The sequence below is a fragment of the Microcaecilia unicolor genome, chromosome 5 (genome assembly GCF_901765095.1).
Source record: "Microcaecilia unicolor chromosome 5, aMicUni1.1, whole genome shotgun sequence".
Lineage (NCBI taxonomy): Eukaryota > Metazoa > Chordata > Amphibia > Gymnophiona > Siphonopidae > Microcaecilia > Microcaecilia unicolor.
Window position 1 is genome coordinate 200,006,750 of NC_044035.1, and position 16,298 is coordinate 200,023,047.

Below are 16,298 nucleotides of genomic sequence, written 5' to 3' on the forward strand. Positions count from 1 at the left end.
CGTTTTAAATTTACCACACTGTAGCTTCAACTCATGCCCTCTAGTCCTAGTATTTTTGGATAGCTGTGAACAGTCGCTTCCACATCCACCCGATCCATTCCACTCATTATTTTATACACTTCTATCATATCTCCCCTCAGCCGTCTCTTCTCCAAGCTGAAAAGCCCTAGCCTTCTCAGCCTCTCTTCATAGGAAAGTCGTCCCATCCCCACTATCATTTTCGTCGCCCTTCGCTGTACCTTTTCCAATTCTACTATATCTTTTTTGAGATACGGAGACCAGTACTGAACACAATACTCCAGGTGCGGTCGCACCATGGAGCGATACAACGGCATTATAACATCCGCACACCTGGACTCCATAATGTTCAATGGACTTTCCCTTCAGGAATCTGTCCAAACCTTTCAGTCTCACAATTTCCTTTTTAGTCTTCCTCCTTTCACTAATATATGTTAGTCCGGTTGTGAGTCCTTGAGCCCAGGCCTAGAACAGGTGTTAGGCCAAGGGCGGGGTGGACCGAGCAGGCGCTATACACTACCCCAGCTACCAAGTCCTGCACACACATGCAGCAACCAACTTCCACCTCCAGAAAAGAGAAGATAGGGAATTCAGGCTGGCCTCACGGCCAATTGGGAACCCATTTATTCAGAATTCAAGCATGCGGGCCTCACGGCCTAACCAGAACCGACTCATACATAGGGAGGGGAGAAAGAGGAAAAAAAATTAGGAGGTCTCCACGAGAATTAGAGTACCAGCATACCTACGGTGCTGGCTAAGGACACAAAGGAAAAGGAACTGACAGATGTATCTACAAGAAACACAAGGCAGTGCCCTAGGCAATCAAGGAGAAAAGGAAGCACACACAGAAACACGTCAAGCAGTACCCCATGGCACACAAAGGAAAAGAGGAACTGCGAAATAAAGGATACTGTAAGCAGAGACCCTCAGCGGACAGGAGAGGGGAAAAGTCAGCAAAACGGAGTGCAGTGCCTAACACACCCCCAGCACAGAAAGAAGCAGTGCTCAGCAATACAGAAGATAATTACAGCAAAGAAAGGAGTGACAGTCACAAGGGAAAACTGCACCAAGAAGACAACTGCCAGAAGCAGTGAAAGACTGCAGACAAAGGTTTAAACCAAACTCACACACACAGCTGACAAAGACAGGGAACACTGCAAACAATGGGTTATCGGAGTACAGGGAAATAGCAAACAAACAACCCCCACGGAGAGAAACAAAGGGCCACGAGCCTGCTACAACGGCAGGACATACAAATCAGAATACAAACACAGCAACAAAGGGTAATTCCGAAGGAAGGGGCACCAAAACAAACAAACTGGAAGGGAACGAGGTAGGAACTCACCACAGCCAGAGAGAATCCCAGCTGCAGTGTAGAGAGGTAATTAGACACACACTAGAAGAAGCCGGCAAACAGAGACAGAGGAATAGAAACTGCAAGTAAGGTAAGGAGTAATCAAACCCCACGAAAGCACAGAGCTAATAGCTCAGACAGAGCGCAGGTAAGGCTTCAGCAGAAGAGGAATAATGCCAACGCAGGGGTTGTAGGGAAATGTAAGCTTAAGTAAATCAGACTGACATCAGCTCAGCCCCTGACGGACCAATCAGGAGCAATTCCAAGCATTCCCCTGTCTGACTAGCAGAATTCTAACAAAATCATAACAATATACCTGAAGAAATTTTTGTCGCCCCTCCTTACATTTCTAGCCATTTGTTCTTCTGCTTGCGCTTTCGCCAGACGTATATCTCTCTAGGCTTCTTTCAGTTTCGTCCGGTATTCCTCTTCTTGAGTTTTCAAGAAGAGGAACAAGGAGAAGAACACTGGATGAAACTCTTTAGCCTTTATTTTCTCAGCCACTTGCTTGGAGAACAATATCGGTTTCCTTTTCTCTTGCTTTTATTTATTCTCCTTACATAAAGGTTTGTGGCCATATTTATAGCTTCTTTCAGCCTGGACCACTGCCCTTCCTCGTATGTCCTCCCAGCCCATCAGCTCCTTCCTCAGGTATTCCCCCATTTTACTAAAGTCAGCATGCTTGAAATCCAGGACTTCGAGTTTTGAGTGGCCGCCCTCCACTTCAGCTGTTATATCAAACCAAACTGTTTGATGGTCACTGCTGCCCAGGTGGGCACCCACTTGGACATTTGACACACTATTCCCATTTGTGAGCACCAGATCTAGCATCGCTCCCTTCCTCGTGGGATCCATCACCATTTGTCTGAGCAGAACACTTTGAAAAGCATCCACACTCTCTCTACTTCTTTCCGATTCCGCAGACAGAACCTTCTAATCTACATATGGCAGATTGAAATCTCCCAGCAACAGCACCTCTCTCTCCTTTCCCAACTTTTGAATATCTGTGATCAGATCTTTATCTAGTTCCTGCGATTGTGTCGGAGATCTGTACACAACACCCACGTGGACAGAGGTTCTGTCATCTCTTTTTAAGGTGATCCATATCGCTTCTTCCTTTCCCCAGGCCTCTGTCATTTCAGTCGCTGCGATATCATCTCTCACATACAGAGCTACTCCTCCACCTTTACGACCATCTCTAGCCTTCCTAAATAGATTATAACCTGGTATGTTTGCATCCCATTCATGGGAACCATTGAGCCATGTCTCCGTGATTGCAACAACGTCTAAGTCTGCCTCAAACATCAGGGCTTGAAGGTCATGAACTTCATTGCTTAGAATGCGAGCATTTGTGGTCATCGTTTTCCATCTACATTTCAGTGGAATTTTTATCTTCTATTTCGTTTCTTGTTTGGTCTCACTTCCTGCTGTGTTGGTAAGAAGTGATTTGCTAAGATTGTTGTTTTCATTGCTCCCAATCCAATCCTCGGGACATATGTAGCAGGTTTTCAGGATATCTACCCTCCTCTCTTCCTTCCTGTACACATTAATTGATTTGATTACTTTATTTTTTTGTCTATTAGATTGTAAGCTCTTTGAGCAGGGACTGTCTTTCTTCTATGTTTGTGCAGCGCTGCGTACGCCTTGTAGCGCTATAGAAATGCTAAATAGTAGTAGTAGGAGTAGTAGTAACTGTGACATGTTATTCTCTGAATCTTTATCAATACCTTTTGTCTCGACTATTTAATGACTTTCAGTAAACTTTAAAGGTTGAAAACAAAACCTGGAAGTGGCAGGAGTGGTCGGTCCATGGGGTCAACAGCCTCCCAAGCCCTAGCTGGTCTCATCCCAGAATGTATACTCTGGGTGGTAAGCCTAAGTGGAAAAGTGCTACCTTTAAGGTGTCACCACAGAAAAATTCATACCTAGTGAGGGACCACAGACCATGTGCTACATTTTTTATGCCACTTTTGTGTGGCCTGTTAAGCAACTGTGAACTATATACATTTGCACAAAGAAAAAAAATGCTATGACAGATACAAAACCTGCGCACATTATATTCTCAAACTTCATCTAAAGCACAGTACCTTAAAGCATGGATATGAGGTTCCTTTCTTTTCTTCAGGTCATCAGACTTGGGAGAAAAAAACAAAATAAATTGCTTCACTTCCACTCTATAGAAAAAACAGTCCAATAGCTCACATGTGCTTGCATATGCAGGAATACTGTTTGGCAGAATAACTGGTGTGTCTGATGAGCTCCAGCATAATTCTTTAAGAACGTTTTAATAGTTTTGCCTTACAGTGGCAAGAATACATTTATATTCTTGCATGTTATATTATTATACAAACAATAAAAGCAACACTGGGCCTTCAAGACTGAGACAACAGGAGTATTTTATTAACAAGTGACCCGACACGGACAGTATTTCGGCGTAAAACAACGCCTGCCTCAGGGGTCAGGGTCTAGATGTAATTAGTATAAAAGACGCGTTTCCAATATCCCCAATAATAGACGGAGAAAATCTTTGCAACAAGCTCGTCTGTCGAAATAGACAGCCGTGATGCAGATTGAGAAACTCCTGTATTAGCCTTCGCTTTAGTAAAAACAAATTATAAAATCCATTTTATAATTTGTTTTTACTGAAGCGACGGCTAATACAGGAGTTTCTCAATCTACATCGCGGCTGTCTATTTCGACAGACGAGCTCATGGAAAAGATTTTCTCCGTCTACTATTGGAGATAGTGGAAACACGTCTTTATACTAATTACATCTAGACTCTGACCCCTGAGGCAGGCGTTGTTTTACGCCGAAACACTGCCCGTGTCGGGTCACTTGTAATACTCCTGTTGTCTCAGTCTTGAAGGCCCAGTGTTGCTTTTATTGTTTGTGTACTTTTTAAGTATGCTGTTTACCCTCTCTGCTCAGTTATGTTATATTATTATATAATTTACCTTTTTACATTTCCCTGTTGAAGCAAAGTTTAGTTGGTAGCAGAAAATGAGTTGGAAAGATGCCGTTTTCTTTTTCCCCAACTTAAATTGTAATTTTCTAAATTACAAAATGCATTAGAAATATGGTCCCAAAACGGTTATATTCCTTCACTCACTAAGGCCTGTCCACCCATCTACCACAAATTTTCGTATTTCAGAAAGCAGAAAATACTACTTCTTTATATATAAGGGGCCTATTTACTAAACCATATTAGGTGTTTACAGTGCATTATGTTAATATAACTGCCACATTAAACAAATAACACAGAATTTCCAAATAGGGCAGGGCTTCCTAAAATTTGGGTTGCCATACTACATTTTATTTATTTATTATTTATGCACTCGTATCCCACATTTTCCCACCTATTTGCAGGCTCAATGTGGCTTACAGAGACCTGTTATAGCAAATCTATACCAGGTTAAAGAAAACAATTAGTATTACATAGAGGTAAAGGAATACAGGGAGGTTTGGACAAGTCGTTATTGAAAGATACATTCTGTGCCATTTTGGTTAGGTGCTATATTGTAGTTAGTTAAGGGTTCTCGTGGTAGACTTTGCTAAAGAGGTATGTCTTCAGGGATTTGCGGAAATCGGTCAATTCTTTGATCGTTCTTAGGTGTATTGGAAGAGAGTTCCACACCTGCGTGCTTATATAAGAAAAGCTAGACGCGTGTGTTAGTTTGTATTTTATTTCTTTGCAGTTGGGGAAGTGTAGGTTAAGAAAGGTGCAGGAAGATCTCTTAGCATTTCTGGGTGGCAGGTCCACGAGGTCTAGCATGTACGTCGGGGCCTCTCCGTAAATGATTTTATGAACAATCGTGCAGATTTTGAATGCGGTACGTTCTTTCAGTGGTAGCCAGTGTAGTTTCTTTCTTAGGGGTTTAGCGCTTTCATATTTTGTTTTCCCAAATACGAGTCTGGCTGCGGTATTTTGGGCTGTTTGAAGTTTTTTTGATGGTCTGTTCTTTACAGCTAGCAAAGAGTGCGTTGCAATAATCTAGGTGACTTAACACTAATGACTGCACCAGTTTCATGAAAATGGCCCTTGGGAAGAAAGGTTTCACTCTTTTGAGTTTCCACATGGCATGGAACACTTTTTTAGTTGTATTCTTCACATGGTTTTCAAGTGTGAGATTTCGATCAATGGTGACTCCCAGAATTTTCAAGTTGTCTGAGATGGGGGTGGTTATGGTGTCGAATTTGTGTGTATTGTGTTGTGAGGCATTGTGTTTTTTCTGCGTTGAGTTTCAGTTGAAATGCGTCCACCCAGGAGTGCATGATTGGAAGCTTTGGTTGATTTCGTTAGTAATTTCCTTTAGGGCTTGTTTAAATGGGATGTAGATCGTGACATCTTCTGCATATATGTATGGGTTGAGATGTTGATTATCTAATAGCTTGGCTAGGGGTGTCACCATTAGGTTAAAGAGGGTTGGTGAGAGTGGGGATCCTTGTGGTACACTGCATTCAGGTATCCATGGGATGATGTCTCTGTGTTAGTTGTTACTTGGTATGATCTTGATGTTAGGAATCCTTTAAACCAACTGAGGACGTTTCCTCCAACTCCGAAGTATTCCAGGATGTGTAATAAAATTCCATGGTTGACCATATCGAAGGCACTGGACATATCAAATTGTAGGAGAAGTATATTATTGCCTTTTGCGATTGTTTGTTTAAATTTATTCATTAGAGTCACTAGTACTGTTTCTGTGCTGTAGTTTTTTTTGTTACATTTTGTACCCCGCGCTTTCCCACTCATGGCAGGCTCAATGCGGCTTACATGGGGCAATGGAGGGTTAAGTGACTTGCCCAGAGTCACAAGGAGTTGCCTGTGCCTGAAGTGGGAATCGAACTCAGTTCCTCAAGACCAAAGTCCACCACCCTAACCACTAGGCCACTCCTCCACTCAAATCAAAATCCTGATTGAGATTCTTGTAAAATTGAGTGTTTGTTTAGGTGGTTAGTGAGCTGTTCCGTCACTACTCCTTCCATAAGTTTGGTTATTAGTGGGATAGATGCTACTGGGGCGAATAGTTGGTTATATCACTTGTGCTTTTCTTTGCGTCTTTAGGTAACGGAAGTGAGTAGTATATTTCCCTCTGTCTTTTGGGAAGAGACCATTTTGTAGCATGTAATTTAGGTAGTCTGTGAGGTCTGTTAAGAATTGTTGTGGAGCAGATCTTATGAGATTGTTAGGACATATGTCTAGTTTGCATTGTGATTTGGCGTATTTTTTGAGTGATTGGGAGATCTTTTCTATTGATAGTGAGTTAAAGTCTGTCCATGATCTATCTGCTGGATATTCCCCGTGTATTGGGTCTAGACACTCAAGGAGGTTTGCATAGTCAGTTGTGTTGTTGGGTATCATAGTTCGTAGCTTTGTGATTTTCTCTTTGAAGTATTTCGCAAGGTTGTTTGCTGATGGGGGATTACTGTTGTATTTATTAGATTATTTACGAGTTGGAAGAGTTTGTGTGTGTCCTTGTAGCCTGATCCGATTTTTAGTTTTATAATATGATCTTTTGTCTGTCTGATGGTGTATTGTATCTTCTGTGTAGCTGTTTCCAGAGTGCAAGGTTGTCTTTTTTCTTAATCCATGCTGTTCTAATCTTTTGACTTGTGTTTTCAGATCGTTTAGCTCTCGTGAACCAGGGTATTGAGTTCTTTCTTGTGCGAGGTCCTGGTTTGGAGTGGTGCTATGGTTGTCTAATATGGTTCTACATCTTTTGTCCCAGTCATCAAGATATTGGGGTGAGTCTGTGGTATTGTCCATTCATTATCATACAGTTGTTGCAGAATGTTAGTGGGTCTATTTTTCCTCCTCGTGGTATAGATTGATTTTCTTGGTGTTTGTTGTGAATATTTTGTTCGCCATTGTAAGGATAGGTTCACTTTGTAGTGATCGACCATGGTATGGCTGTCCATTTTGTATTTTTTATTCTTAGATTTGTTGTGAGTGAATTTGTATGTATATATCTAGTGTATGTCCTTTAATATGGGTGGGTTACATGTTGGCCATGGAGTTCCTATATTTGGAGGAATTCTTTGCATTCCCTTACATTTATTAGATTTGTGTCTTCAAGATAGAGGTTGATGTCCCCTAGTATGAGGAGGTTCTGGGTTGAAACACGTGTTTGATATGAAATCCATAAAGTGTGTTTGGCAGTCTTGCTAATTGCCTGGTGGTCTATAGAAATGGATAAGGTTTAGGTGGTCCTGAAGGATTGGGTGATTGATTCTGATGCCATTTCAAGTTGGGGAAGTACGGATTCGGCTATTGTTGTGATGGTGAACTGAGATCTATAGATTATAGCTAATCCTCCTCCCCTTTTTCCGTTCCTTATCCAGTGGGTGATTTTATACCCTGGAGGGCAAAGTTCTATAATTATGGGGTCTTTGAGATCATGGATCCAAGTTTCATTGATGAATAGAAAATCGAGATTGTCTGTTGTGATCCAATTAGTAATTGTCATAGTTTTGTTAACTGCAGATCTGGCATTTGTGTAGCCCATTTGTAATAGTCGATGGGGTTCAGTTAGGGTCTGGGATGTTTTGATTTTATTACTTGTCTGTCTTCTCGGACTTTGAGTTTGTTGTGTCCCTTCTTTCCTTTCTGTTGGTCGTTTCCGTGGGTGGAAGTTTGTCCAATCCATTTCTTAGTCTTTTGGTTAGGTGTGTTGTATTTGGGTTGTATGCATGGTGTGTGTGTGTTGTGGGAAGAGTATTATCTGCCATAGGTATCGTTAGTGTATAATGAATTAGGTAAAGACAGTAGATGATTAGGAGTAGTTTGTTAGTATTCATGTTGCCGTTAGATTATGCAGTGTTCAGTCATGTATTTCTGTGTGTGAACCAGTGGGCCTCTGAAGTGGTTAGTAGATTACAGTTTTACTAGCGGTGTAATGCTATGAGATACATAATAAGTATTTAACAGGCGTTTAGTAAATTACAGTTTTCGATGCAGTATAGTATTATGATATGCATAACAACATAGTAGCATAGTAAATGACGGCAGAAAAAGACCTGCACGGTCCATCCAGTCTGCCCAACAAGATAAACTCATATGTATTTAGAAATCATATACCAAATTTGAGATCACAACCTGACCTGATGTGCAATGTACTGCAGCCGTGATCATGGAGTTGTAGCCCAAAAAAGCAAAGATACTTACCTGTAGAAGATGTTCTCCAAGGGAAGCAGGCATATATTCTCACATGTAGGCAACGTCATCCACACAGCCTGGTGCGGACACTGCCACAATGCACTGTCACTTTAAAAACTTTGAGACAGTGCCCCCATTGTGCATGCACGGGTGCCTTCTTGCCAGACGCTCAAATGTGGGACCAAGTAATATAATATGAAGCAAAGATAACTACTGCAAGGGAAGGCGGGAGGGATGTGAAAACATGCCTACTGTCCTCAGAGAACACCTGCTACAAGTAAGTAACTTTGCTTTCCCAAGGATAAGAAGGCATAATAGTCTCACATGAAAATCCAGATACATATCAACTGGCTCACCTTTATCAACATATTTAATCACTCTATCAAAGAAATAAAGTCGATTGGTGAGGCAAGATTTCCCTTCACTAAATCCATGTTGGCTTTGTCTCATTAATCCATGCAATTGAATATGCTCTGTAGTTTTGTTCTTTATAATAGTCTCTACCAATATTTCCTCTAAGGAGTGGCCTGGTGTTTGAAATTTATTTTTTTTTTGTGTGAGCAACAAGTTTTAAAAACCAGCAATTTTTGAGCGCCAGTATTAGCACAGCATTTCTGTATATAACACCACCCCCCCTCCCCCCAGTTTTGTGAGCAACCATGTAAAATCTATGAGCAATTGCTCATGTGCTCCACTTAGAGGGAACATTGCTCTTTACCATTTTGCCCAGCACTGATGTCAGGCTCACTGGTCTTCCCAGGTCACCTCTGAAACCCTTTTTAAAAATTGGCATTACATTTGCCACCCTTTAATAATCTGGTACCATGCTTTATTTTAAAGACAAATTAAATAATAATGACAAAACCTCTGCAAGTTCATTTTTCAATTCTATCAGTATTCTGGGATGTCTATCATCTGGTCCAGGTGATTTGCTATTCTTCCAGGTTTCCAGATATTTGTTTCAGTTTCCCTGACTCATCAGCATTGAATACCATTTTTGGCACTAGTATCTCTCCCACATCTTCCTCTTGGAAAACCGAAGCAAAGAATTAATTTAATCTCTCCACTATGGCCTTGTCTTCCCTGAGTGCCCCTTTCACTCCTTGGTCATCTAAAGGTCCAAATGATTCTTTTACTGGCTTTTTGCTTCTAGTATACCTAAAAATGATTTTGCTATGTGTTTTTGCCTCCAACCCAATTTTCTTTTCAGAGTCTCTTTGCCTTTGTTATCAGCGCTTTGCATTTGATTTGCCATTCCTTATGCTGTTTCCTATTATTTTCAATCAGATCCATCTTCCATTTTCTGAAGGATTTTCTGTTAGCTCTAATAGCTTCCTTCACCTCACTTTTTAACCGTGCCGGCTGTTGTATGGCTGCCTTCCTCCTTTTTTAATACATAGAATATATCTGGTCTGGGCTTCCAGGATGGTATTTTTGAAGAACATCCACGCCTGATGTAAATTTTTGACTTTTGCAGCTGCTCCTCTAAGGTTTTTTGTTTTGTTTAACCATTCTCCTCATTTTATTATAGTCTCCTTTTTGAAAGTTGAATGTTAATGTATTGTATTTCCTGTGTGAACTTACTCCAGAAATTATATCAAATCTGATCGTGTTATGATCACTGTTATCAAGCGGCCCAAGAACCATTACCTCCTGCACCAGATCATGCACTCCTGAACCAGCTGCTCCATAAAGCAGTCCTTGTACCTCCCTAGCATGCCCTGGTGTTACATTTACCCAGTCAATACCGGGGTAATATACATCACCCACTATTATTGTGTTCCCCAGTTTGATAGTGTCCCTAATTTTTGATAACTTTTCTGCATCTGTCTGTTCATCCTGGCTAGGTGGACGGTAGTACACTCCTATCACTATCCTTTTTCCTTTACAAATGGAATTTCTATCCATAGGGACTCCAAGATGTGTTTTATATCCTGCAGATCTTTTATTCTATTCGATTCAAGGCCCTCCTTAACGTATAATGCTACCCCTCCACCAGTTCAATCAATATAATTTGTACACTGGTATGACAGTGTCCCATTGTTTATCTTCCTTCCACCATGTCTCAGGGATGCCTATTATATCCATCTATCTTTTGATTTAATGCAATATATTCTAACTCTCACATCTTATTTCTTAGGCTTCTGGCATTTGCATACAGACATTTCAAACAATGTTTGTTGTTCCTATTTACAACTTGCTCAGCAGTTGACTGTGATAATTTGCAATCTTTAAATAAAAAGCAGACAGATTTTCAAGATACCTGGGGGGTCATTCCATGCCAAGTGGTCTAAACCTTCCCACCATCATGTCTCCAATTTTGTTCAAATTTTGTTCAAATTTACCTGAGTAAATAGCTACTTAATGGTGGCATTGCAAAACAAAACCATATCAGTGTTGTAGAGCACAATTTTCTCTTTCAGATGATACTGTTCACAAGCTGATTCAGGCAGGCTCTTTTTTAATAATTGGCTTTGAACTTTGGTACATTTTACCATTTGCACTGACAGTGCCAACTTTGAAGAGATCCTGCAGGGCGGTTATAGATGCTGGTGAGTTGCAAATCTGGCAGTATTATGTCCAGCACAAGCATAATGCGTGTTGAAAATTTCAAGTCTGTATCTTTGTTTGCATGGAAGTTGTTGCGGTCTGAATATTGGTCCAAATATGTTCCGATGAGTCGCAACCAATTTTGATGCACACTTTGAGTCAACTTGTTTGACTGGATTTTGCATCCATAATGTTAAAATGTATTTCATCGGAATTAGCATCAGAAACTGTACAGGATTTGAATTTTTTAGTCATTCTTATAAATGTGTTTGGATTTTATTAGACCCCAAAAATGGCATTTTGGTAAATGTCGTGTGCTCATGGACTGACAACCTTTCAGAAAAGGGGGTCTAGATCTGCAACTATTGCAGTTAGAAACCTCAAATTTTGGGAAACTTAGTTTAACACCTGACTTGCGCAACAAATAAAATTTGAACAAAATTGGAGAACATGATGGTGGGAACTTTTTTTTAATTTTAGACCACTTGGCATGGAATGATCCCTGGAGGAGTATTTTCAAACCACTTAAACTTACAAAGTTACATGGAGGAGCATTTTCGATATGACGTCTAAGTCCGACATTGGACGTTTTACAAAAAAAAAAACCGTCTATTTTTTTTTTTAATACTGTTTTGAACAAGGTTTTGTGTTTTAGATATTTGTTTTTTGGTCCATTAAAAAAAAAAAACGTCCACATGCAAAACGCACAAAATCAAGCCATTGGGATGTAGGAGGAGCCAGCATTTTTAGTTGACTGGTCTCCCAGACATCCCAGGAGATAAATGAGGAACTTTAGGAGGCACTGCAGTGAACTTCAAATGCTCCCAGATACACATCTCACCGTTGCTCCTTTATTTTGACTGCTAAGCCTCTCAAACCTCCCCCGAATCCCACTACCCGCAACTATACACCACTACAGTAGCTCTTATGGGTGGACACCTATATGTTGGTACACTGAGTTTTGGAGAGCTCACAGTTTCCACCACAAACATGACAGGTAGAGGGAGATAGGGACCTGAGTCCCCAAGCCATGGTACACTACTCCAGGGACCTGCATGCTGATCTAATAGACCTGGCTCTAACATCTGAGGCTGTCACAGAGGCTTAGGGGTGTGAGGGGGTCAGTGGGGGTACTGGGGGGGGTCACCCAGATTTCCTCCAGTGGTCATCTGGTCATTTTGTGCCTTATTCATTATAAAAACAGGTCTAACTTAAAATGTCTTAGTTTTAGCCCTGGACGGTTTTGTTTTGTTCCATTATGGATGTAAAACATCTAAATTTTAGGAACGCCCAAATCCCACCCTTAACACCCCCCCCCCCCCACATGCCCCCTTCTGTTTGGAACACACTTCTGATGGACTTCATAGAAAAATGTCTAAAAACTGGTTTTGAAAATACTGATTTGGACATTTTTGTGAGAAAAACGTCCCAATGCTGCTTTACGTCACTTTTTAGATGTTTTTCTCTTTCGAAAATGAGCTCCATAGTAACCTATGGAACTTAAGTGCTTTGAAAATGAGCCCCCTGATCTACCATGATCTCTACTGCAACCTCGCTATCAGGATGCCCTGATCTAATATGATCTCTACTGCAACCTTGCTATCGGGATGCCCTGATCTAATATGATCTCTACTGCAACCTCGCTATCGGGATGCCCTATCTTCCCTGTTTTGGTGATATCATTGAAAGATACCTTGTTCCTAACCATGCACTTTTGAGTAACTGTCAGTCTTCCCCCAGTTTCTAGTTTAATGCCAGCAGCGTGGATCCACCTTGGATAAGGAAGAGCCCATCTTTCAGGAACAGGCTTCCCCTTCCCCAGAATGTTGCCCAGTTGCTAACAAATCTAAACTCCTCCCCCCTTCAGAGTTTGCCTCATCCACATATTGAGACTCCGGAGATCTCTCTGTCTCTTGGGTCCTGTGTGGGGAACGGGGAGCACTTTTGAAAATGCTATCCTGGAGGTTCTGGATTTGAGCTTTCTATCTAAGAGCATACATTTGGCTTCCAGAACCTCCCTCCCACATTTTCCTATATCATTGGTACCTATATATATCAAGACAGCAAGGCTCCTCCCCAACACTGTCTAAAATCTTAACTAGGTGCCACCTTGTAAATTTTTTCAATGGAGGCAGAGCGGAAACGGGCTACCAATGCTGCCATGGCTCTTACACTGTGAGCTGTGAGACGGCCATGAAGGGTCAGCCCAGTCTGAGCATAAGTGCAGGAGATACAGTCAGATACCCAAGATGAGATAGTACATTTGGTGATGGGTATCCCTAATCTGTTAGTGTCAAAGCATACACTAGAGCACGTTTGCAGTCTAAGGTATGCAGTGCTGCTTCTCCAGGATGAGAATGTGGTTTACAGAAGAAGTCAGGAAGTACAATGGATTGATTGAGGTGGAACTTCGATATCACTTTAGGGAGCAATTTGGGGTGAGTTCAGAGAATTCCTCTGTTGTGGTAGAACATGGTGTAAGTGCTATGAAGAACAGTACTTTCAAAGTGAAGAATTTCAGAGTACAGGAATAAAGTGCTTGAAGCGGAGGTTTCATGAGAGCTGTGAGGATGACATTAAGGACCCAAGCTACTAGATGTACTTTGATAGATTTATGAAAAGTTTATTTCATACCAAACCTAACTATCCCAGGATGAACAAAAACTGGAGTATTATCAACCCTAGAAAACCCTGGAAAGAACTAATAGCACTCAAATGTACTGAGTTAGTTTTGAGGCCAAAATGAGAAAGATGGAAGAGGTAAAGTAGGTTTGTGTCCTATAGCTGTACACCAGAGGGAAAATCTCCTCCACTTAAAACAGTAACATTTCTGAATAGAAGACGTCCTAGAGGCCAAGAGACACCAACTGAAAGATTTAAGGAAGCTAACTTTATGTCGTCAAGGACCACGCCACCAGGGCCAAATAGCAAGGGTCTGGATGCAAGAGGGACCCCTCATTCTGCGTTATCAAGGTTGGAAATGGATTCAACTTCAATGGTTCCTTGAACAGTAACTCTAGGAGAAGAGGGAACCAAATCTGGCATGGCCAGTAGGGAGCAATTAGGATTATGGTCCCTTGGTCTTGGCTTAGCTTGAGAAGAGTTTTTCCAAAGAAAGGCAGCGGGGGAAAGGCGTATATAAGATCTGTTCACATCTTACCAGACCCCATCTTGTTCTGAGTTGTGCTGGAAGTGTAAAGGAGCTGCAGGGCATTAGCAATTTAAAGGCTACATCAACACAAGATTATCTGTACACAAAGCTGTTACACTTTCCGATTGGATTGAGGCTGACAACCTAGACCTTCTCTTTCTCACAGAAACCTGGATCCAGCACCACTCAGACCCTGTCATATTGGACTTGTGCCCTCCAGGTTATAAACTAAAACACTGGATTAGAAATGGCAAAAGAGGTGGTGGTTTAGCATTAGTTCACAGATCGGAATTTATAGTGGACGTGGTGGGACAGTCTTTCACAAACCTGTTAGAAATTGTTACTGTTACAGCTCATCACACAGCTCTGAAGGATCAGTTGACCTATGTCCTCTTTTACAGCCCCCCCTGATAGCTGGTCCGCTGTACAGCAGATTTTCATTGACTACATTTCACAGGCTTGTGCATCCAGCACTCAAATTATCTTATTAGGGGATATCAATCTTCACCTCGAGGACAAAATCTCCAGTACGGCTCAGGATTGTAAGGATTTCCTACAGCTCTGGGATCTCATGTGTACAACAGCGCAATCGACACATCTTAAAGGGCACACCTTAGACCTCTTCTCTCAATCTTTTTGGAGAGTATGGTATAGCCATAGCTAATTCTAAATGGACACTAGTTCCTTGGTTTGATCATTTCAAATTCCATCTAACCATTCGTTGGGCGAAAAAGAAATCCCATCTAAAAGTAAGCTATACTCCATTCATCACCAGAGGTCGTATAGATGCGGTCCAATTCTGGCGCGCCATCTATGATACGGATTGGTTTATACAGCCTGCTTCAACACACTTCCTAGCGGAGTGGACTACAAACTGTAACCGTATATTGGATGACATTGCACCACTTAAAATTAGAACTCCGTGTGTGCATTCCTTCTTCCCGTGGTACACAGACGAGCTAAAACGGTTAAAACAGCAAACAAGAAGACTTGAAGCGGGTCAGCATTCCTTACATGGAAGGATAAGCAGAAGAAATACAAGTATGCTATCAGGCAAGCCAGGCGAAGGTACTATTATGTCAAGGTGGGAAAAGACAATTATGACTTAAAGATTTTATATCAACTCTTAAATAAGCTCCTTAACACAAACTCGGTTGCCTCCTCGACCGCTGACCACCTGTCTGCTGCTCAGCTTGCACGGTACTTTAAAGACAAAATTATAAAACTCAGTTTGTCGCTACCGCCTGCTACCTCTGCTTTTGAAGATTACCTGGCTGTTTGTTTACCCACTGCGGATGAATTTCCGGCAGATAGATTCTGGTCTACCTTTGCGCCAGTTACCACTGAAACAGTATCTACAGCGCTCCGCAAATTCTCCAGAAAACATTGTTGTCTAGATTGTCAGAAATTCCTTAGTCCGATCACTGTAAACTTAACTTACCCCTACACTGGCGGAGGAAGGGGCCCACACCAAACACAAGAACATAAAACTTACAGCACAAGAGGCCAAATAGATCCAAAGGAATTCTGGCAACAGATATATGACAAAGAATGGTCAGCACGAATGGATTCCATTCAATACCTCTCAGAATGGGACACAAGATGTAGAAGCGTACTAGACGTAATGGCACCCTTAAGAACTAGAACATCAAAAAGACAAAACTCGATACCATGGTTCAATGACGAACTAAAGAAACTAAAGACACAATCCAGGAAACTCGAACGACCATGGAAAAAAAAACAAATAATGAACACACACTCAACGCATGGAAACAAGTACTAAGAAAATACACATATGCAATTAGACAGGCCAGAAGGTCTTACTAGAATAGGCCTGGATTACAAAGACCTGAAGAAACTATTCCATCTTGACGAAAAAATATTAAAATTATGCAATACACTTCCTCAGCACAACACCGACATTGAACATTTCATCAATGTCCTCGACCCAACCTTCGGAGCATACCCAGCAGACCACACCTGGTCAAACTTTGCTCTCCTCACCATTGAATCAGTTACCCAGGCGGTCCTCAGGTTCTCCAATTCCTATTGCAAATTGGACACCTGCCCC

The 16,298-nt window shown here is 41.5% G+C and overlaps 1 protein-coding gene across 1 annotated transcript in view; it reads right to left on the reverse strand.

Moving 5' to 3' along the window:
• The window catches only part of OGFOD1 (2-oxoglutarate and iron dependent oxygenase domain containing 1), a 683,818-nt gene that overhangs the window by 527,747 nt on the left and 139,773 nt on the right, over positions 1-16,298 (reverse strand). Inside the window, 1 exon segment of the mRNA XM_030203703.1 lies at positions 3,460-3,506. Within this exon segment, the coding sequence (XP_030059563.1) occupies positions 3,460-3,506 (47 nt within the window).